At 49.0% G+C, this 23,566-nt stretch overlaps 2 protein-coding genes across 2 annotated transcripts in view; one reads left to right on the top strand and one right to left on the bottom strand.

The window, feature by feature from the left end:
* The window catches only part of LOC149349523 (rhotekin-2-like), a 202,277-nt gene that overhangs the window by 42,812 nt on the left and 135,899 nt on the right, over positions 1-23,566 (top strand). The gene's annotated exons all lie outside the window — the stretch shown is intronic.
* Positions 6,996-8,840, bottom strand: LOC149349524 (uncharacterized). The gene has a single exon (XM_089578493.1). It carries the CDS (start codon positions 8,702-8,704, stop codon positions 7,874-7,876), a length of 831 nt encoding a protein of 276 aa, XP_089434619.1. The 5' UTR covers positions 8,705-8,840; the 3' UTR covers positions 6,996-7,873.

Raw genomic sequence — 23,566 nt, 5'->3', positions numbered from 1 at the left:
ATAATAGGCATGAGGTGGTTAGAGGTGTAGGGAAGGGAAGCGTGGTACCAGGCCTCTATTTCGGTAATGCAGTCCTGTGCATGAAATCAGTAGTGAAATCAAGCCTAGAAATCTAAAGTGTCGGCAGGTTAGCCTCGGATGCACGTGGCAACACTCCGAATGAGGTAATCCAGGGGTACATGGGCTGGGCGTCGTTCGAAGTTCGAGAGGCAATTAACAAACTGAAGTATGATCAGAGTCTAACCGAAATGGAGGAAACGTAGAGGGCAGAAAAGTTGCGCATGAAATGTATCAATACAAAACGGACGAACAGAACCCGAAAGCTAAAATTGAAGTACCTACACGTGAGGGATGTGGCTCAGCAAAATACTAGTGTGAAAGCAGAAGTAAAGGAGCAGGAAGAAAGATGTGGGAGGAAAGGAAGCAAGAAAAATCAGCATTATAGGTACACATATATCGGGCACGAAAGCAGGACATAAAGAGCAGTTATTAGATGACTTTCGCGGCAGTTAATTGCCTTTAGAAGCTATAGGACAGGGGTTTTGAGAACGAAAACATACAGGTCCAGATTTGAAGAAGTGGATGCATTATGCGCTGCCTGTAGGACTGAAGCCGAGACCATAGAACACTTAGTTTTGAGGGGCACATGAACTTCGTCCCGCCCTTCCTGACGGAACAACGACAGGTATAGAGGGCGCTGATGTTCGCTGGGGAGGACGGACGAGTGGATGAGAAGAGCGTGGATTTAACAAAGGGGAGGTTAGAAGATTGTGGAGGAAGTCGAGGGGTGAATTAAAAAATATATATTCAAATTAGACATTTTAAAAGCGAGGTTAGTGGCGCAAACCAGGGTGTCGAACCGGAACCGAACCTGAACCCGAAACCGGAACCGAACCCGAATTTTCACCCGGAACCGGAACCGAACCGAACCCATATTTTTTTCGCCATCTTGGAACTGAACCCGAACCGGAACGATTGAAAGGAACCGTTCCGAACCGGTTCGGGACTCGGTTCAGCTACACTTTTTTTGCAACCCGGCGTGCTTTTATTTCTTTTTTAGTCAAAATAAGATGTACTCGCGCGCAGATTTGTCCACCGAAATCTGTTCGCGTTAGGCAGAGCGAAAATGACATCCAGTCTATGCGACAACAACACTCAAGGAGATCTTGTGTCCAGGAATGGATTTTTCGGCGCCTCCGCAATGCGCTTTCGGCAATTCTTATGAATACTATACTCCAGATTAATGTGAAATCTTGAGTTTGTTACTGCCTTCCTTTTTACATCAGTGCGTATGGTTTTAATCAAATTGTTAGCACTGCTTTAACTCATAAACAACCTAGTGAGAATAGCCTCCCTTTCTTTGTGTCATGTAGCATAAATATATAAAACACAGGCGCAACGACCTAGCCACATTGTGCAACATTTACTCTCGGAGGTATTCGTTATCTCAGACAGCAGATACTAAATAAGACCCCTCATGATCTCTCGGTGGCTGAGGCGGCCGACTGCTGATCCCAAGGCCGCGGGTTCGATCCCGGTCGCGGAGGCCGAGTTTCGATGGCGGCGAAATGCAAAAACACGCATGTACCGTGCGATGTGAGCGCACGTTGAAGAACCCCAGCTGGTCTACGCTCATCTTGAGTCCTCCAATACGGCGTGCCTGTTAGCCCCCCATGTCGCTTCGACACGTTAAACTGCAGATACTACTACTGTTATTACAAAATAGAGGAAGTATAAATGGGTACAGATTTTTTTTTTGTTCAGTGTCTGAACATTCTTCGTTGCACGCGATGGAAATAAGCAATGAAAGACGGGCTTGTAAGCAGCGGTAGAGATACTTAAGGAAAAAATTTATTACGCAAAGGGGCAATGCGGATATGCATTCGCTCGCTGGCATGCGATAGTGATTAGGTCCAGAAAGGTGCTATTCCAATGAAATGCAGCTGTGATGAAATGATTGTGTTACGCCGATGCGCTGAAATTTTTCTGCTTATGTATATAAAAAAATGTAATCGTTAGTGGACGGCTTCGTCACGTGTTCTCGGGCTGCTGGATCTTGAATTCTCTGACGTGCGCTTGTAGCTGGTATCTGCCTTTCGGTGTCGCATTGTGTTGTTGGTGTCTCAGATGAGAGGCTATTGCTTGTAGGCGTTCTTCTGTAGAATGCTTTGGCGACGGCTTACGCGACCGCTTTCTCAAGGCTTAAGGGATGTGTAGCTGTGTGCGTCAAGCCTCACATTCGCAAGTGCAGCTGGCTCACTGGGTCATTTGACGCCTCGATCCCGCTGTGAGTAGACGGTGGCGTCCACCAATTGAGGCAGTTATGCACCTTTCCTGTCTCAAAACCAGCGGGAAGGTCTAGTTTTTTTGTTTTTTTTTTTTTGGGGGGGGGGTTTAGAGGGAGGAAATGGCGCAGTAACTGCTGTCTCACTTATCTCGGTGGACACCCGAACCGCGCCGTAAGGGAAGAGAGCAAGGTGGGAGGAAAAGGAGAAAGGAATAAATAGGCGCCGCAATGGAGGGTTGTGGATTAATTTCGACCACCTAGAGGGATATTTAACGTGCACTGACATCGCAGAGCACACGCGCGCCTGCGTTTCGCCTCCATCGAAACGCTGCCGCCGCAGCCGGGTTCGATCCCAGCAACTCCGGCTTAGTAGCCGGATGGCCTAACCTGTGATATTTAGGAAAGGAAAGGCGCGTAACTGGCTGCATGGGTCAGTGGACACCTCTATCGCGCTTTATGGTACGAGGCGGTTATGTGCACCTGCAAAAAAACCGTGCTTTTTCACAATATTCCGTGCTTGGCAATGCTAAATCAGCAGCCATTTTAACCTCTGAGTGCCCGGATGTGCGTCCACCGAAGTGCGCAAGTGTCCAGTGTGCATCAAGGGTGGAGGCTGCCCACGGACATGCACAGGCACGCGCACGCACGCACACACGCACACACACACACACACACACACGCACACACACACACACACACACACACACACACACACACACACACACACACACACACACACACACACACACACACACACACACACACTCACTCACTCACTCACTCACTCACTCACTCACTCACTCACTCACTCACTCACTCACTCACTCACTCACTCACTCACTCACTCACTCACTCACTCACTCACTCACTCACTCACTCACTCACTCACTCACTCACTCACTCACTCACTCACTCACTCACTCACTCACTCACTCACTCACTCACTCACTCACTCACTCACTCACTCACTCACTCACTCACTCACTCACACACGCGCGCGCGCACGCACGCATGCACACACACGCACGCACGCACGCCACACACGCACAAACACACACACATACATACAAACACAAAACACACAACCCCTATTGGGATTCGAACTAGTCGCGGCGCAACAGGGAAGCTTCGATTTTCTGACGCCTTTGGTGATGATGATGATGACGATGTCATCAGGCTTAATCTACTCGGCCATCTCCGAAGCTTGTTTTTCTTTTGTCTTATGGAATATCACGAACCTCCCTGACTTTCTCTTGCCTTACTTGACTGGGCCGAATTCAGCGATCTCGGCATGCGCCCTCACGCCACCATCACTTCCTTATTCCGCCTGCGCATCAAAATTCCGGTAGGCGCACACGAAGAAGCGGCAACCAATCTGGAGGGTTAGCTTGCGCAGCATGTATCTCCTGCGCTAAAATGCACTGTACTCTGAACAGTGACCTCGTTGAAAGCGGTGTTTCTGCGTGTTCATCCATCATGCGGCTTTTCCACACGATAAGCAGTCCTATTAACACGAAAAGTTCACACGAAATTTCAGCGTCTTTCATCACAAGAAGAAATGTTATAGTGTAAGACGTGATCTTAATGTCCTTTTTAAGAGTCTCCTGCAGTTTCTGTCAAACGAACACAAATAGTTTTTATTGGTAGCACCGGTAGCAATTCACTGACGGTGGCACAAACGTCCCTAGGAACGATGCACGGCCTATGCGCGTAAGTCGAAAAAAAGTTTTTCTACTGACGCGTTTGGTCCAAAAAATGCTTTGAAGTCCAAAAAAGAAAGGCTAGGTAAGGCTGCACGTTTATACGAAGAAGTAATGACCGATGAGAACCTTTCTCATCTGCATTTCGAGAGGCCGTACAGGCGTTACAAGAAAAAGCGGAGAGGAAACCGAATGTATCAGCGCAAAATTTTCTCACGGCCATGTCCAGAAAAGACATATGAGGACTTAATCACCCGATAAGCACAGCGGCCGGGAAGGGGTCGTTTGTGGTTTTGAAAAATTAAATACCTTGAATCTAGTTGGTGGACAAAAACGTGATAGGCTTTTACAGTAGTTAAACCGAGTAGACATGCGAAATGATGTGATAATTCCGCGCCTCATCTTTCTGGCATCTGCAAGTGCACACAATCTCGTTTCTCGATGAGGGTAGCTGATTGGGCAAGTTGGTTGTTCATCATGAAGACTGCAGCGCTCGGAAACATGGACAACACGAAGTATAGACTACGTGGGCTAAATCGCCTAACCGCGTTTCTCGTTCTTCATCTCCACACCCTCTATCCACTCAGCAGAAGCTGGCGCTACTCCCTCCTCCCATTGGCTACAGCTGGCGCGACGCTGGTCCGAACTAACTCGAGTTTACCCGAGTTACTCCGAGGTTTCACACAAGATTCGTGGTTGGGTTTGACCCCGTTTAGTAGTCCTTTCGTGCCAAAAGTACAAGACGGGTTCACCAAACTCTATCAACACATTAAAAAATCTGGTTGACGCATAAGCTTCCTTTGATAGCGTCCCAGAAAGGTCACAAAATTTATGTAGCTAATTTACCTTTTTCTTCACACAATGCAGCACTTGCAACAGTGTCACAGTGCAACGTTGCAACGAAGGTGTTGCTAAATATGTCCGTACAGAAACAAAGTGCTACCAACCCACCCAAGCTTGCATTTTATTATTTATTTATTTATTTATTTACTCTCAGGGCCGAAGCATTACAGAGAGGAGTGGGTGGTACAAAACAAAAACAGTACAGGTAACGCAGCACTACAATGTAAAATCAATTACAGCGTTTTTAAAGAAGTCGGCGTTTGTAATGGAGGCGATGGAAGCGGGAAGGTGGTTCCATTCCTTAGCAGTCTTGGGGATAAAAGAGGCGAAGTGTAAGTTGGTGCGACTGCTGGGTACGCCAACTTTGAACTGGTGGTCGCTGCGGGATGAAATGTAAGATGGTGGTACAAGCAACGTATCTCTGAGATGATGGTTTGAATGGTAGATTTTGTGAAATAGGCATAGACGGGAAATTTTTCGACGAATTGAAAGATCCGGCAAGTTTAAATTTGCTTTCATATGAGTTACACTTGCAGTTCTATGATAGTTAGAGAAAATGAAACGGACAGCCCGATTTTGAATGGCTTCGATTTTCAGAATTAGTGAGTTAAGAGGAGGGTCCCATACAGACGACGCATATTCAAGTTTTGGTCTGACTAATGTTTTGTACAGTATAAGTTTCAAGTTAGTGGGCGCCATAGAAAAGTTGCGACGTAAGTAACCGAGAGTACGGTTAGCGTTACTTGTGACATAGTCCACGTGAGCTTGCCAGGAAAGGTTACTGCAAATATGCACACCAAGGTACTTGTATGTGGAAATATGGGTTAAAGGAGTATTACATAGTGAATAATCACAGGAAACTTGAGTAGGTGAGTGGCGGGAAATTCTCATAAACTTGCATTTACTTACATTCAGCTTCATTAGCCAAGTGTTACACCAAGAGGAAATCTGATTAAGGTCCGACTGGAGGGTAAGGCGGTCAGCACAGCTTTTAATTTGACGGTAAATAACACAATCATCAGCAAAGAGTTTTATGGAAGAAGAAATGTTAGTAGGTAAGTCATTAATATAAATTAGAAAGAGCAACGGCCCCAGCACTGATCCCTGTGGAACACCAGAGGCTACACCGCAAGGATCAGAGCTATGGCCGTTAGCAGTTACAAATTGTGTGCGGTTAGACAAGAAGCATTCAATCCATTTTAAGACGTTCGGATCAATGTTAAGTCTGCTTAGTTTCAGAAGTAGTAAACTATGGCAAACAGTATCGAAAGCCTTAGCGAAATCAATGAAAATGCAGTCAATAACTAAGTTAGAATCAAGAGCTGAAAACAAGTCATTTGTAAAGGCTAAAAGTTGAGTTTCACATGAATAGTTCTTTCGAAAACCGTGTTGATGAATACTGAAAAAAGAGTTACTCTCAAGAAAAGTTACTATATGGCTATAAATTACATGTTCCAGTAGCTTGCAGGGAATGCTTGTTAGTGAGATCGGTCTGTAATTTGTGGGAGAATGAACGTCACCTGACTTGTGCAAAGCAACCACCTTCCCCACTTTCCAGTCCTCCGGAAGTTCACCACATTGCAAGGACTGCGAAAAAAGTTTTGTTAACAATACTGCAGAATACGCTTCAGTGTTTTTCAGGAATTTCGGACTAATATCATCGATGCCTGGTGAGGAAGAAAGCTTAATTCCAGATATTAATTTGCATATACCGGTCCAATCTAAAATGACAGGATCCATACATGGGTGATCAATCTGAGACACAATAGGAAGGGTAGAGGGAACGTTTTTCAAAAAGGACGCTGAAAACACTTCATTCAAAACAGTACAACAGCTTTCCGGAGAAACGACAGATTGATCAGCAGCGAGTAATTCAATCTGCGTAGTGTCATCACCGCGGACAACATTCCAAAATTTGCGCGGATTTGAGGCAAGCATCGATGGCAATGTGCGTTCGAAAAATGTGCGTTTGGCGATTGAAAGTGCGTTTGTGTACGCTGCTGCCACGCGATGATAAGCCTCCCATTTTTCTTCGCACGTGGATAACTTGGCCTTCCGGAAGATACGCTTTTTTTTTGTTCAGTAATCGCTTCAGTGACGCTGTAAACCAAGGTGCATTGGAGCTGTTTTTTATTCTACGTAGGGGAATAAATCGGTTAGTAAGCTCCAGTATTTTCGATTTTAAAGCAAGCCAGTTTTCTTCTACTGATCTGTCAGAAAATCTAGAAAAGTAATCACTTGTAAATTCTGCCAGTCCTGCGTTAATAGATGCATAGTCCGCTCTTCCGTAGTCCCTAATAAATTTTGTGCTTACTTGCTTTCGAGGGGAATCATTCCGCATATTAAAATGTATGACGGAGTGATCACTCAAGCCAGGAAGCTGAGAAAGTGACTCAACGAGGTCCGGATGTGTGGCAAGTACTAGATCAAGGATACTAGCGCTAGACTGAGTAATACGTGTTGGACTAGTAACTAGCTGACACAAATTAAAGTCGGAGCATACTTCAAGAAAGGAAATGCATTCAGCGGAGTTGTCATTTGCAAACGGCAAAGGTACGTTCCAAGTGATGTTAGGAAAGTTGAAGTCGCCTAAAACGAAAGTGGGTGATGAGGGAAACCTGGTGTGCAATTTACTTAGAACATCATGCAAGTCAGATGAAAAGCTACTACATGAATTGGGAGGACGATAACACGCGACAAAAATAATATCTTTGTAGTTGAGGCGGATGTTCACACAAACCAATTCAAGCGAACAAAGAATAGGAACATTAAAGGAAACCAAGCCGTCCGCGACTGCTATCAAAACGCCACCTCCAGGTCGAGTTCCACGGTCACACCTGTAGAATTTGTATTTACGTGCGCAATTCAAAATTTCTTTATCATTGATTTTAGCAGAGAGCCAAGTTTCTGTCAGGATCACCAGGTCCGCTGTGCATGTGTCGATCAGACTGGAAAGGGCGTCGCGTTTATTGTTAACGCTCCTTATGTTGCAAAAAAGAAAAGAAAAGCTGCGTGCAACGGATCGACTTTCGATATTATCTAGTTATGGTGACAGCGGGGAGGCGCTTGCGCCGGGATTAACAGAGCTAGCCGTGACCGGGGAGAGTGCGCTATCAACATGTACCTCGCAAACGCTGTCCGTGACGGGGCAGTAGATGTAACTTTTCTTGTCGATGACCACTTTGTTGTATTTCATGGAATAATTCTGCCCAGTACTTTTCGCGAAATCAAACAGCTTTTTGCGACTAGCTCGCGTGGCCTTACAAAAGTCTTCGCTCATGCTGATTCCCGACCCTTTCAGCTGAGATCTTTGGGTGAATATTGCATCTTTCGTTTTAAATGCTGAAAAGCGGACTATAATGGGTCTACTTTTGTCCGAAGCGAACGAGCCTAGGCGATGCGCGCGAGAAATTCCATCTTCTGGTAACTGGAACTTGAGATTATCTGATACAACTTGCCGAATTTTTTCTTCGGATTGCGTCCAAGTTTCATCAGCACAATCAGAAATGCCATAAAAGACTAAATTATCTCTCCGCGAGCGATCCTCGTATTCATTTAGTCGTGATTCTAGATTGACAGTTTCGGTGCGAACTGCTGTAGAAACCATTTGTTGTAGGCGAGGTTCGTCTTGCAAATGTTCAAGGTTGACTACTTTTTCTTCTAGCGTTTTTAATCTTGACGTCAAATCAGACACCTTGGAGTCGAGCAGCTTCTGGTTTACTTTAAGCTCATCCATAGATTTCAAGAGCTTATCGTGCCGGTCGTCTAGATGCGCGGTGAGGCGTTCGATGGCAGACAATACATCAGTGTGAAGCTTTTCGCAGGCCCCAGAAGGGCCTGGGTTTAGCTCGACATCTCCGCCCAGAAGAAGCATTTTCGCAACATGAACACAATCAACAACAGTACGGACCAAAGTATGTGGGCATGGGAACAGCAGCAGACAAACGTTGTTCGATCGCTTTGCGAAAAGAGATGGAACTCCACCAACCTGGACAAAAAAGCAGAAGTGGTTTTGGTCGACGAACATTGCTGCTGCCATTTCATGCCCACTGAAGGGTGCCGGCTTAGGCAAGTCGTTTATATAGGCCAGGTACGGTGTTGTCGATGTCACAGCGGCTGTTTGTTCCAGCGTCGATCCATGGGTTAGGCGAAGTGAGGCCAGCCCTTGGTCTGTGGCAGGAATCGCATCCAGGAACGGACACACATCAGCTGCAGACATACGCTTTTTGTCAGATCATACGCTTTTTGTCAGAATTAAAGATGGAGACGACATGAGCACAGGCCAAAGTCTTAATTTTACACGTTCCTGGTGAGAAGCCACGATTTGCAGTGTTTTTGGAGACACAGAGCTTAGGGGTCCGAGATGCATAACGCAAGCTTCAAAAGCGCTGTCCAACAGGTGATTGAAATAAACTTGATTGATGGGGAAGGGGGTGACTGTTAAGTTGGTTTTGTGGCGAAGAAAAAGTGCCTTCTCTGTACATACCTGCCGATACGAAGGAGAGCTTCCTCTCCCAGTAGTGTACGGTGACGTAGAGGGTTCCCGTGTAAGCATGCTGCGTAGGAGCAATTCCCGACTCAAAAGTTTCGCTTGACAGACCTATTACTCGAGCGACGGAGTCTCAGAAACTGCTCAGGCTGAAGGGTTTTTTAGATGCAAAATCCACCAGCTTTTCTCCTTATATATCTCATCAGATGAATACTGAAGTATGCATAGCCACTTTACTTTAATTTTGAGTTCATTTTATTTCGCGGCTTTTACCGTGAATTCCTATCTTTTTGCCGCGGACAGTAAGCTGAGGTAGGTGCACTGACTACATTTTGCGCCGAGAAAATTTTGCATATTTTTATGCAATATATAAGTGTCACACAGAACAGTAAACAACATAATAAGGTTGATTAAAATCCATCTACGTTTAGCACTTTTTTTGTCTGAACCCGTTCGAACCTGTTTGAACCGATTCGGAGCTGACCGAACCGGTTCGAACCGGAGCGGAATGTTGCTCTGGAGCCGAACCCGGAACTGAACCCGAAAGGCGTGAACCCGAACCCGAACCGAACCCGAAAAAATTCCGGTTCGACACCCTGGCGCAAACTGCCGCCTGATACAAAGGCCAAAGCCATTACCATCCGTCCGCCCCTTCATACGGTAAGATCGGGAGGTCATCGGTTCGGTCGTCACCGGGTCTTTTCTCCCTTCCGATTTACCTACAGCTTCATAGTTAGATATTGGCGGCGCGCGATTTTTCTAAAATAATTACAGTTGCTCCGTGCTCTCCGCAATAGTTAGCGAGTTTTTCACCATCCTCGCTTACTCTTCGAACATTCTTTATAGTAGATATATATACCTCCCTAAAGCGGACTACGATTGGAATGCGCTACAGTAATCATCTAAATCTTGGCGACGAAAAGGAACCTATCTGCAAGACTGCATCTGGAATCCCTAAGCATCCAGACAACGGCCAACACGCTAAACAAGAATCAGGGCACGCTACATCATATTTACGTGAAAAGATTGCAGAAGATTCTGAAGCGTATATAACCATCCCTTCTTCTGTGACAGCCTTATGGTGAACAAGGGCCCCGTATGGGACTCGAAACGTCATTTTCATCTTTCGACTTGGTCAGTGACCCAATTTTCATTTGTGAATAAATCATGCTTCGCCCTGACCAGACGGTGTTCCGTCGAACCTTGGACTATAGTAATAATCTAGCGTAACTGATCGCGCGCATTCGAGAAGCACATGATTTTCAGAAGGATAGGCCTTTTGAAATAAAATGATAAAGCCTTTGCGATCATAACGATGGCAGGCGGGCGTCAGCAAGCGTGCTAGATAAGTTGATTACTAGGGTAATTAATTCATTTAAGTTTAACAGGCGTTGGTTGCAATAAGAGAATTGTATTGGGCCGTCAGGACATCCAATAGTTGCGAGCTGGGCTAGTTGGGTGGCTGGCATGCTTGGGTAGTTAACAGCGCGAAAATACAAGGACGAAGAGCATGTCAGTCATTAGGTGTGAAGGGATGTAACTGCCCTTGGCGCTATGGAGCGAGGAATTCGGCTGTCCAGACGTGTAGGAGAGGTGCGACGGTCGCAAAGCACGCGTAGCCCTGCCCACCTCTTCCTTCCAGCCGCTGGAGCCAGAGGGAAAGAGCGAAAGGAGTGTGGAGTGAGGCAACACCGTGAGGAGTCCGCTCCGAGCTACGTCAGCCGATGGGCGTGGCTACGCGCGCTCCGCAGCCGCCGCGCTTTTCTCCGATGAGTCTAGGACGCCCCGTAGCGCAAAGGGCAATTGCATTTCTCCAGGTTTAATAATTAATTTTGGATTCTCTGATGGCCCACATCAACTATCTTATTGCAACCATTGTAGTACATCTGTTGCACTGAAAGTTTATCAGATTTTAGTCAATTACCCTAGTAATCAACTCTTCTCACGCGTGTTTCATCTCCGCCAACGCTGTCAAATTGATCGCGAAGGAATTCTAATTTTATCGCAAGAAGGCTACTTTGAGAATTACTGTTTCCGCGAACACCCGGTACTGTGGTGGCGGCTCGGTTAAAACAAACACTCGTTGAAAAGAAAGAGAACTCTTCCTTTCAGCGAGTGTTTGACCCATGTCATCCTTTTCCTTGCCGGACCAGCTTCCGTCAAACCTCAGACTGTATAGTGTGATGCGTTTGCTTTGCAGGCGAGCTTCCTCTTTTTTTTTTTTCTTTTTGACAGTTAACATGCTACTATGGTCCTTCACTTAATGCAGTTGTTTTCGCAACGTGTCAACCACGGTTCTGATCTGCGATGTATTTTTGTAATTTGTTGTCAATAAATAATTCAATAAACGAAAATATGGAAATGATCAATTCGTCGTGTGCTAGTCTGCAGATCGATACAGGAGCGCGGTGAGTAATTGCTCTTTACCCATCGCGATGGACTTTGGCGTTCGGTAGCTTATCCCATGGTTGCGGGTTCGATACTGGCCGCGGCATCTGCATTTCAATCGAGGCGAAATGCGAAAACGCCCGTGTGCTGTGCGATGTCAGTGGCACCCAGGCGGTCTAAATTATTGCGGAGCCTTCCGCTATGGCGTCCCTCATAGCCCATATGTCGTTTCGGGACGCTAAACCCCACAATTTAGAATAATTGTTCTTTGACTTTTTATTAAATTACTTCAATTTTTCCTCTATTTATTTTTAATTCGAAAGCAAAAAATATGTTAATGGCTATAAGTGGGATTTCTGCCGAAACAGCATCAGGACTCCTCCAATGGCTTCGCGCGCCTGTTCTCATCCAACTCTCGGTGCGAGATAAGTGGACCACAGATCAAGTGACCTGCGATGAAGCGGCCTGCGGTCGAGTGACTCCCATGGCCTCCGCTCATTTGGCGACGCCCAGTGAGGGATCGGAATCGCTTACCGACGGGATGCTCGCGGCGTGCGCTCTGGCGAATTTAGGAATAGAACGCTCGAGACGGGGCGAATGCGCGCCGTCGTCACTCCCAGGTCTTCTCGCCGAGCGCGATTCTTTTTTTTTTTTGTTGTTGTTGTTGGTTTGCTTTCGTTTCTTGTGCCGGTCTGGTGTGGCCGCGCCGCCTTGTTTTGACTGCGCGAGGCGTGCAGTCGCGTTGCCCTTTCGGCCGTGCCTTTGTTCCGACTTCCTTATCTGTGCGCGGACAGTGGCCTGCCTTTCGTTGGCCGCGGGGGCGAAAGCGGGTCGTGCTCCCCGCGCGCGGATCGGGGCGGTTCGATGAGAGGAGCGAGTCATTACGCCGCGAGAGCGGATTGCTCCGCGCGGCGTTTTATCCTCTTAGCTGCGACCTCTCCAACAAAAGAGAGAATAAAGGGAGCGCGCGTGTCTGTCGTGGGAAAGTGGGAGATGGGGTCGAAGACGCGCGTTGCCGAGGGCCGCTAAAGGTGGCCAAGAGCGACGTCTGTCTGCGCGCGCAGACGGGGCTCGGAAGAATTTGTGTTCTAAAAGTTACAGGTCCCATTATTCTCATTATTTTCTTCTGTTAGCGAGTTCCTTAGTTGCACATTTTGACCGCGTGTCGTCGCGGTAACCGCTGCACGTTATTTGTGCTTCTGTCACGGAGGGTTATTAGTGCCTCAATGGCAAGCGTATCCGACGGGGCTCGGTGAAAGCTCCTCTTTCGACCCGAGACCTACGCTTGTTTACGCCGATAACGGGCACAAAACGAGTGCACATTGTTGGGTGTGCAGCAAGAGAGCGAGATTTCGTACATGGAGTTGGCACTGTGTTTCCCTATTTCTGCAGCAGCTGGTCGACTTCCTGTTCGGTGATGCTGGCTTTTTTGTCCTTCGTACAACGCGCGATGCTTTTCCAAAGTTGTTCAATTGAAATAATCCTTGTCCACTCCATAATGCCCGTCGTTCTCTTCTTCATCGAAGTTTTCATTAGCTTAGAAGAGTGCTTCGGGTCGTAATTCTGCGGAAACACAGATCCAAATCAGATTCTTGCGTGCCTATGAAGTTAATAACCTCTTCAAGAATACCCCAATAAAACTCTTCGCTCGTGGTAGGTTGAATTTAGTCAAGGAGACAAACTTAACGAGCGGCGAATCCGCCCGTGTCGCTACGTTCCCGCATCTGTGGTTTAACATGGGAAGTTGATGAGGAGGTCCATATCAGTTGCGTTTCTTGCGACGTATACAACGAATCCAATCGTTCCCGCTCGAAAAGAGCTTCGATTCTTCTAATGAAATCGTACTTTTCCATCTGGTCGCAGCGCCGTTTCAGCTGCGGATAGAACTTTGTTCCCGAAGAAGCCCATTTAATTCCCCAGAAGGAGTGTTAACAGAACCCCAAAGCCGTAAATGCAAAAACTAAGTGGCCTGAGACTACAGTGCCTAAAGCAGGAGAGCGACACACGTAGCGCAGGCGCTGCCGAGAGATGGAGCCACGGATGGCATGAAACATTTACTTTTCGCTGTTCCGTACAGTGTGCGAACTGCGAGGGCTGCAGCCCGGTACCCGAGTGCCGCTATTTTGAGGGCTTCCATTTGCCTTGCGATGGTAATGTTGAAGCGCAATCGCAAATTAATCCCTTGACCTGCGTAGCTCGTGTCGGGAGAGGAGGTGCCTTCGACCGCCCCGAAAAGAGCAACGGGCTCCTCTGTGGGCACGGCAAGAGAGTGGCTCGCGTCGAGATGTGGCGACCGTCATTGCCGAAAGCAAACCTGCACTTTGTGCCATTCCGCTGCGCGCTCGGCTGAGGAATGTCGGGCCAGATGGGACGTCTTTCGCCCGAACGATGGCTTTTTTTTCTCGCGCCGCGTGTCCGCTTTTGTGCCCGCGGCCTGGGTGGCCTCACCGTGGTGTGCGCCGGCCAGCTGTTGCGACCATTGTCGCTGCTATCGGGTGGAGGGACGCCGGGGTCCGCGAGGTTGTAAAAAGCGTCGCTGCTGTCATCGAGGCGCGCACGTCCCGAGCCTCGCTTCGCCGGCGAGGGCTGCCATGGTCTCGTTTTACGATCGCGCTCTGCGCGGCGTGTGTGGAAGAACGTCGCGATTCGACGGCGCCTCGAAGCGGTTTAGTTGCGAGCCCACCAGAGGAAGGGAAACAGCATCGGTCGAGCGCGGCTGAAACGAGCCCGGCGGCGGCTCTCTCGCGTTGCGCGCAAACGGTGCCCGTAAATCCATGAGGCTCCTAAATGCGACTTTGTAGTTCCGGGGAAGGGAACTCAATTGTCGGGCTAGGGATCTCCACATTCACTGTTTAAACTTTCAACCGAGTTTCGATCGGCATCTCAGGCCTTGGTTCTGGTCTTTTCTCAACGAACGCTACTGAGACTTCGTAAACGGAATTGCGACGCCACTCAAACTGAGAACGCGTGCGCTCCTTTTAGCACATTTGGACTCGATAGCGTTAAGGAGCTCGTGTCGCAGAAAATCAGGCGCCGTCGTCGCTGTCGTTGACCGTGAGTGAAAAATCCACAAAAAATCCCCAGAGAGCAAACTAGGAGGCAGGCGGGCCACCTGGGTCACGTGACCTTGTGGCGTCATCACAACCTGCCCACCGGACTGTTAGAAAACTGCTCACCGGCGCAGGTGGCAGACAAATTAATGGTTGGTCGAGAAAGGTTGCCGGAAAGGGCAACCTGGTTTATGGTTTACGGGGCTCTTTAACGTGCACTGACACCGCACAGTGCACGGGTCCATAGCATTTCGCCTCCATCGAAATGCAACCGCCGCGGCCGGGATGGAACCCGCGTCTTTCGGGTCAGCAGCCGAGCTCCATAATCACTGAACCACCGGGGCGGGTAATGTTAAGTAGGGAACGATCAACTCTGCATATACGGGCATTAGCCCATTAAAGCTATCGCGTCAAATCCTTAAAGGGACATTGCAGGAGAAATTGAAGTTGGCTTGTATTGATACAATACCAGTTCCTGACCGCAAAAAGACCACTCTTACTGAAAACAAAGCGCTTGTAAGGTGGAAAAGAGCAAGAGCTAAATGCAGGTGTCGCCGTCATAAGCCAGTCTCGATAGTACAAGCGCGATGACGAAACAGCCGAGAAATGCACGAATCTCTGAGGCTGACACGTGCATGAAGGTTACGCATTTGGATATTGAAGTATATGAGCTTTATTTTCAAACTGCTAGTGCGCTTTTATCACAATAGGAATGCGGAAAAAAGACATTCTTGAACGTTGGGAGCCAAAGAAAAAAAAAAAAACCTGCACTTCGCGGCACCACAGGCGTGAAATTTCGGTATGCGTGCTTCGCGGCTATGGGCTTTGCGTACCCGCACGGTTTTGTTTTTGGCACGCCTCGATTTACAGGTGTGGAGCAGGAGAGGAACTCCAAGTGCTCCTCGTACGAAGTTCATGCCTCGGCATGCACCTGCGACGAGGAAAGCACCTGTGGCTAGCTAATGTTGGACGAGCCTCCACGCTAGCAAACGCACCCCTGGGTGTGTTCGCTTCGGCAACGTACCAAGACGCTGGGCTGCATAACTAGTGCTACGAGGACTATTATTACAGAATTTTAATACGCCCGTACGTACCAGTCTCTCTAAATCAGTCGTGACGGTGGCTCGGCGCTGACAGCTGCCGAACCAGTAGCTTGGCTTGCTGCCGACTCCACGGCGCTCGGACTATCCTTCCAGACCCGCCGCCACGGCCCTCAAAAGTATCGCACGCTGTGTGGTGGCCGAGTTCGATCAAGTGCAGGCCGCATTTCTTTGCGAGAACTTCAATGTCGGGATTGGGAATGGCTTCCAGCGTAGCGCTGGTGCAAACGAAAAACGAAGCGACGGTAGCGACGGCTGATAGAGGCCTTCAACGTCCGGTCGTCGGTATACTGTTCATTTCGGCTGCTGGCAGGCTGCACCGCTCAGGCCAGCAATCACGGAGTCCACGTTTATGTCCGTTTACGTCGCTTTTCAGCTTTTTCATCATCAGAGAGCCCCGAGTTTAATTTGAGCGACGGGAAAAGTTTTTCAACTTCGTATACAAATCTCTTGGCAATAAATGCGTCTTTCGCCGCCGGACATGCGGCAACAAAACCACTAAATGCCGAACTATCGGATTTCCCTAACTAAATCAATCAATCAATCAATCAATCAATCAATCAATCAATCAATCAATCAATCAATCAATCAATCAATCAATCAATCAATCAATCAATCAATCCATTTTATTCAAGACAATAATACATAACTATTGTCTTGGGGGACGTGACAAAAGGCGGAAAAGTGCCTGACGAGGTCACGCCACAGTTGTCCTCAGTGTCCCTTTAAGGCGGAGCCTAAGTGTTCACTCTTTTTTTTTTTTTGCCATATGTGATCGCCAATTCACACGGAGGTTTTACTCAAGAACCTCTGACAACTGCCGCGGTCGCTCTGTCACTGTCCACGCAGTCAGTTCGTGACCACGGTGGGGGCTTTCGAAAAGAGTTGGCGTGCCGGCACGTGGCCAGGAGTTTTTTTCGGAAGGGGCCGAACGTAATTTCTTCTGGGTATGTTGAACTTGATTTCGGGGGGGGGGGGGGGGGGGGGGGGGGAGTTCCGAGCCCCCCCTCCTTGGATACGTGCCTGCGGCGTGCAAAAACACCCGCGTGTACTCGGATTTCTGAGCGCATTGAGTTAACCTTCCGCCTGGTCCCCTATAGTTCAGTGTTGGTTCGACTCGAACAACGTATCAAAGCAGTTTCCAACGATGAGTGCGGTTTCCTACGCGCACCTCGCGCGTCAGCCTCGCTGCCGGCCTTCTTGCTCATGCAGCCATAGCTGAGAAAGAAGCCGCGTCAGCCTCGCCGCCTGCCCGGGGCCAAAGTATCAGAAAGAGGGTGTACCTCTCGCTCTGTGGGGTTGCTCGCCTTGCTAGCGTCGAGGCAGTGCGGAGGTAGCCCTTGGATGCCAGCCGGCCAGCTGTTTCACTCTGCACGCGTCACCTTTCTGGAGGACCCCGCTGCGCCTCAAGGAGATGCTGGGCTTTTTAAGGCGTAAGCCTTACGTGGTCCATTGAGCGAAAACCCGTCTCTCTCTTTGTGGTTGCTCTGGGAGAGCAGTCTGGATCTCACAAATTCCACCGGTGGCAGCACCTACCATCGCAGGGCAGTGGTGCACCGCTGAACCGCTGTACCACTGCGCAATGAGTGGCATGAGGACTCCCAGGGTTCTATGAATGTCAAGCAGAGAATGACCAATTCTGCACATTCTGCACAGTTCTGCATTTTGCACAGTTCGCGTGCAGATCAGAAGGGGAGCGGCGGCGTCGCGGCGGTGGCTACGTAGATAGAGCCTTGCAGAGGTAGAATTGCCAGCTGCGTGGCATCGGGTTATATCACACCGCGCGGTGACTGCTTTCATAATGTGAGCGGGAGGGCATACGCCTTCTCACGCGTAAGCAGTCTTAAATGTGCCCTGAAGAGGAATCAGAACTCGTATTTTTACCACTGGAATTCGATGTACACGTTCCCAGCGTTCTTAGAAAATTCGAATTATTGCCCTGTGTGGCCGATTTCCCTAATTTAAACCGGATTAAACGTCCCTGTTCCCGCCTTTTTTTCTTTAATTTCCCGCAGACGGTGGGAGGAGTAAACCACCTTTCAGCCAGTCCCGTGGCGGCTTGCCGCTCTGCCATCGGCGGAGTGATACGTAGTGATCAGCGAAAGCAAAGAGTCCGCGCGTATTTCTATTTCCGTGGGCTTAATTTGCAGCCATGTAGTCTCTGACTAGATCTATTTATCAACGTACAAAACAAAATAAAAGCGAAAGCAAAGCCGCCACGCGACTGCCTGAAAGGCATTCCATGCGTTAGTCGACTCCTCCCACCGCCTGCGGGGAATTAAAAAAAAAAAGGCGGGAGCCGGACGTTAATCCGATTTAAAATAGGGAAATCGGCCGCACAGGGCAATAATTCGCAGTTTCTAAGAAAGTTCGGAACGTGTAGGTCGAGTTCCCGAGGCAAAAAGACGAGTTCAGATTCCTCTTCAGTGCACGACGTTCAAGTGGGCAAGTTGGTAACCATGAATCTTCAGTGCACCGTTAAGCGTCTCTGCGGACTTTTGTTTTACGCTTCAGCGATTTTCGCGACTCGCAAAAAAAAAAGTAACTGAAAGGCAGTGCGCGAGCACGCAAATATCTGTGCGTCGGCACTGTGCTCCGGTGCCTTTCTCATTAGTAAGAATACGAGTCACTGAAGAGGCGCTGCATGAAACGAATGCATTTTTTGTTTATTTGTTCTTTATCCGCGACCGATGCACCGCAGCGGGCATAGGCGGCGCTTTGTTGTGTGCCCTGTACCCGCGTACACACTGTACGTCGACGCGGGACACAAATTCGAGCCTCACCTCGGGGCATGTCAAGGGGGCCGAGCATGAGGCGGTTTCAGATAGCACGAAGCCTTGGTGGCTATCTGACACTGCTGTGTGGCTGTGATTAGGAAGGCACGCCTTATTACACCTGCTGCCGCGAGAACTCTTGCTTACCGTAGGCTGCTGGCTTGTCTGAGGCAAAGTTTTCGCAGCGGCGTGTCGCAAGTTGTCGCGAAACACAATTTTACGCTTGTAGAGAAGAACCTGTTTTTTCGCACACATCACGATTCATTGGGGTCATGCTTCACCGAGCCGTTAGAGTGCCGGGAATATAATTTTTGTGTCACAGTGGGGAACCCATGGTTTCTGCCTCTGTTATTCTGGAGATTTTGAGCGCAGGAGATCTCGCAATCGCGCAGGTCCGTTGGTGTCTTGCACTTTACAAAATACACCTGCTTGCAGCTATGGCTGCAAGATAGGAGTGGAAAAGCGCGCTGTAACCTCGCCGAAAATAGGCCGGGGTTGAAGACGCCAAGAAGATGAAGAATATTTTCCACCGATGTAGGAGGCCCCGTACTCCCCGCCTCTGGCGTGTAGCTCAAGGGACGGGGGCCGCGGCCCCCGCGACGTTATGGCTTTGTGACGTCACGATTTCCCTGCTCTCGCCTTCCTGCAGGTCGCACGCTATAGAAAAACAAAAACGCGACAAATTAATTACAGTGTCAGCTGCGCTATGCGGAATTATTTTGGCAGACAGACCACAAATAGCGGCCGGCGGGTGCTGGCTCTGAGTTGTTGCCAGAGAACGTGCGACAAGTGTGAGCCGAACGAGGAATGTGGGAATCATTCATGGGCGCCCAGATATGAGGAGCGTTTGCACGTGACGTTTATTTGCTAATACGGCCGTTGTGGGTTTAAAAATAAGCCGCGATCGATAGCGCTTAATTTTTTAGTTGGCGCGCGAGTTTAGTGGCACTGCCATCGCTCAGTAGCGGGTATAGCACGGCACTGCAAGACGCGGCGGGGGCCGACCTCGGTGCGTCCATGCCGTTTTACGCAACGCTAGTGCAAGCGCAATGACGTCACCGCCACCTGCCGGCGCACCGTTCTGACTCTGTCTGGTTGAGGGTTGCCAATCTCTCGACATGTTTATTTCTGGCGTGCGCTTTCTCATGGAGGCTTAATTTGGGCCTCCGGGCGAAGCTCGAAGCAATCTTGGACGCAACATTGCCACGCCTGCGGCCCGTGGCTTTTATAGCTGCGTTTACGGTCTCGTGACTTCTGCCAGCGTCAACTGGAGGGCATTGCTTACAATTTCGTCTTCGAAAAGCTGTGGGCCGATGATGTAATTTTCGCATGGAAAAATTTCTCGCCCCCACCACCCTTGAACCACCCATGGTGAATATGGAGGCCTCACCTCACTTTTATCTCCATTAACATTTCCATAGCTATAGTATACGCTGGTGATGTAATATGCACCCTGGACACGCGTAGGGGCGCCGGCCCGCACGCCGCTAGCGCTTGCAGGGACTGGAGGTTCGCGAGGCGACAGTAGGCAGCTGTTTGCGTTGGCTTATCTATTTGACGGCGCCAAGTGGCGTGGTACACATTTGTGCCCCTATCGTCGGCCCCCTGCTATTAGTCTCGGCGAACAAACCTTTAACGAGGCTTGTTGCGCTGGCCGGTTTCGATCTATTGCAGGCATAAGTCATTGCCAGGGGTTCTGGACAGCGCCCCTGCAGCCAGTGCCGCTGAGCCCCTATCACGTTCTGTTATTCTGCAGCCACTTCGTCATTCTCTCTCTTCTTTACGTCACGCATGATGTCATAGTGCTATTCTTGGATGTTCAGAGCCATGCGCCACGTGGTGGCAGCCCAGGGAACTAGAAGCGCTTGCCCCGAATTCCTGGTAATGCTGTTAGGGACACACATGCTGAAACGTCTCTGTGTGGCCTGTGCATTCGAAATTATAGGAATACGGAGTCTTCGTGATGTGAGCAATACATACGGAAAGCCGTATCCTTTCCGTAATTTTTCCTCATAATTATCTGCATTGTAGACGCGTAGCTTGTTGGTGCATGTTGCTGGGGAGAGACACCAGCAGAAAAGGGCGCGTACACACACACACACAAATAAAGGAGTTCGCACGGGCGACGTCCGTGTGCATTCCTTCTCTTGTGTGCGCGCCCTGTCCTGCTGGTCTCTCTCCCCAGTGTCTGCTTTCCGCGCGCTTTCTTCATGACACGGCCCACTTACGTTTTTAGGCCTTTCTGTTGGTGTCGTCCGCTAAGTCCGTACAGATTTTATACAGGGTGTCCCAGCTAACTTGGACCAAGATTTTTAAAAAAAGTAAGCGTTCTTCAGATCTCAAATCGCGTGGATGTTGTTAGGGTTGATCTAAAGTTACAGTACCATTTTTTCGCACCTCCTATTTGAATAATTAGTCGAGGTAAATAAATTAACTTTTTAAATATAGCTTTAAACGTTCAGGCGTCAATAGGAAAGTTGTGGAGCTCCACAAATATCGTCCTTCCCAGGCACTTCCAACGAGATAGACGTAGCGTGGCCATTTTTATTCGGGAAAAACGAAAGCCCGCGGAGTTTAAAAAGTACCACGTGACAGCGCGCTCCGTGCGCCCTGAATGCGCAGCGATTACAGCACTCTCATCCGTGCTTTGTAAAAAACATCACCCGCTTCGGGCCTTTCGTGCTGCCCAAGACAGGGTTTCGCGATGTGCTTTGTTCCAAGATAAGCGCCAGTGGGTTCGGGCGGCAATGGAAAGAAAGCGCGGCTCCTGTTTTTCAGCGTAATTCACACGACGTTATCAGGCTTGTTTGCTTGTTCGGATCTTGCTCCCAAATTCAAACTCGTGAGATTGTCATCGTTCCTCCGCATGCATTCTGATAATGTGAGTGTGCAGTTATTGCCGCAGGAACGGGAGCCACGCTTTCTTTCAACTCCCGCCCGTACCCACTGGCGCTTATCTTGGAACCAAGCACATCGCGAAGCCCTGTCTTGGGCAGCACGAAAGGCCCGAAGCGGGTGATGTTTCTTACAAAGCACGGATGAGAGCGCTGCAATCGCGGCGCATTCCGGGCGCACGGAGCGCGCTGTCACGTGGTGTTTTTTAAACTCCGCGGGCTTTCGTTTTTCCCGAATAAAAAGGGCCACGCCAAGTCTATCTCGTTGGAAGTGCCTGGGTTGGACGATATTTGTGGAGCTCCACAACTTTCCTATTGACGCCTGAACGTTGCAAGCTATATTTAAAAAGTTAATTTATTTATCTCGACTAATTATTCAAACTGGAGAAGAGAAAAAATGATGCTGTAACTTTAGATAAACCTCAACAACATGCACGCGATTTCAATTCTGAAGAACGCTTAGTTTTTTATAAACCTTGGTCCAAGTTAGCTGGGACACCCTGTATATTCGCTATGAGCCTTAGGGAACAAATCCGGGATGAATTCAATGCGAAGCGCACAGAACACGTAAAGACAGCGCCCGTCCGTCTTCGAAACGAGATTGTGTTTCCAATAAATCGTCCTGGCGATACCTCTGAGGTCGGCTGCGGTGGCGTTAGTTTACGCGCAATATTCGCTTTCAACAACGCGCTTTTAATCCCACGGCTCGTGCGTCCTCTGACCCGAGTTAGAGTAAATAGTGATCGTTAACAATACTTATTGGGAGGGAGTAATTCTGTGAAATAGCAACCTGAAACCGAAAAGGCGTCACTTATTACACGAGGTTCAGCACAGTGCGGTACGAATGGCGTCCTTTTCGGAAGTACACATCTTGCTGGGGACAGTTTTCTCAAGCCTGCAGGCGATGCGTTCCAATGGAATTTCTCTCCTCCCCGCTCCCTTTTTTACACAGCGGTGGCGCTTGCTGAAGAAAAATGTGGCGGTAAATCCGGCACAACTATGGCGGTGGCTTCTTGCGCTAGCTTATTTCTGCGTATACGTGACGAGCTGCTGTGGTGCCCGCTTTTGGCCTCTCTTAATATCGGATACACGTGAAGGGACGGTGGCGGAAGTGCCGGAGTTCGCTTCAGGTTTGGTCAACGGGTGCTTGACGTTCAGGCTCGGTTTTTATAGATATTGCGAATGAACGCATGTGGCCGGCGAAATCATTTCGTGAGCGTCACTTGCGTCGATGTGCGTGATATATTTGACTGCACGTGAGAGGGACACTACGTGCAACTCACTGTATATGGCATCGTGCACCTGCTATCTACTGTCTACCTCTTTCCTCTCCCTCTCCTGCCATGAAAGTTCTTTCGGTATGAGATATAGCATTGACTGCGCTGTCGATCGTAAAACCGCTAGTTGCACTGCAGATGTGGCCACTGATTGAACCGGCTGCGGCCACTGACACATGCTTCTTCTGCGTCAGGGCCGGAGCGGAGTCAAGACGGTTTAGTTGAAAGCGAATGCAACTCATTTGCGCGGTACTGGGCTCAAATCACTGCCGCCCGTGTGCGTCTAGGTTTTCCATACTGCTTGCGCATTGCGGTGCATTTTCTATCGACAGTATCGAGAGCAAACAGCCGCGATCATTTTTTTTTTTTAAGAAGGTGTGGCGTTGCCAGCTACAGCGCGTAGTGTAAAACCTCTAACTGCGCTGCCCAGGTGGCACTGCAGTTATTCCACTAAGCGACTAAAAACTGCTGCCGTCAGTCGCTTGGGCCGCTACAAACGCGAGAGCACATTCTGAACGATTAGAAGCCCGCGTTTGGTTGATAGCAACATTTGCCTCGCTTCTGTGGACATAACCCGGATAACTGACACGCCCCACGTGTAGCTTCGACAGAGCGCAGTAGCTCATGCCAATAAGCTCAGGAAGGTGGCGTGGAATAGCACTACGAGTACCCCAAAAACTGCTTGCTCCTCTCGCTAGGCTCTGTGTTACGGCGCTGTAATCGACACGGCAAACTTCAGCGCAGGTTCTCCATAGGAACGCAAC

The sequence above is a fragment of the Amblyomma mixtum genome, chromosome 3, assembly GCF_055824585.1.
Source record: "Amblyomma mixtum isolate Tamu chromosome 3, ASM5582458v1, whole genome shotgun sequence".
NCBI lineage: Eukaryota > Metazoa > Arthropoda > Arachnida > Ixodida > Ixodidae > Amblyomma > Amblyomma mixtum.
This window is presented reverse-complemented; position numbering and strand designations above follow the sequence as displayed.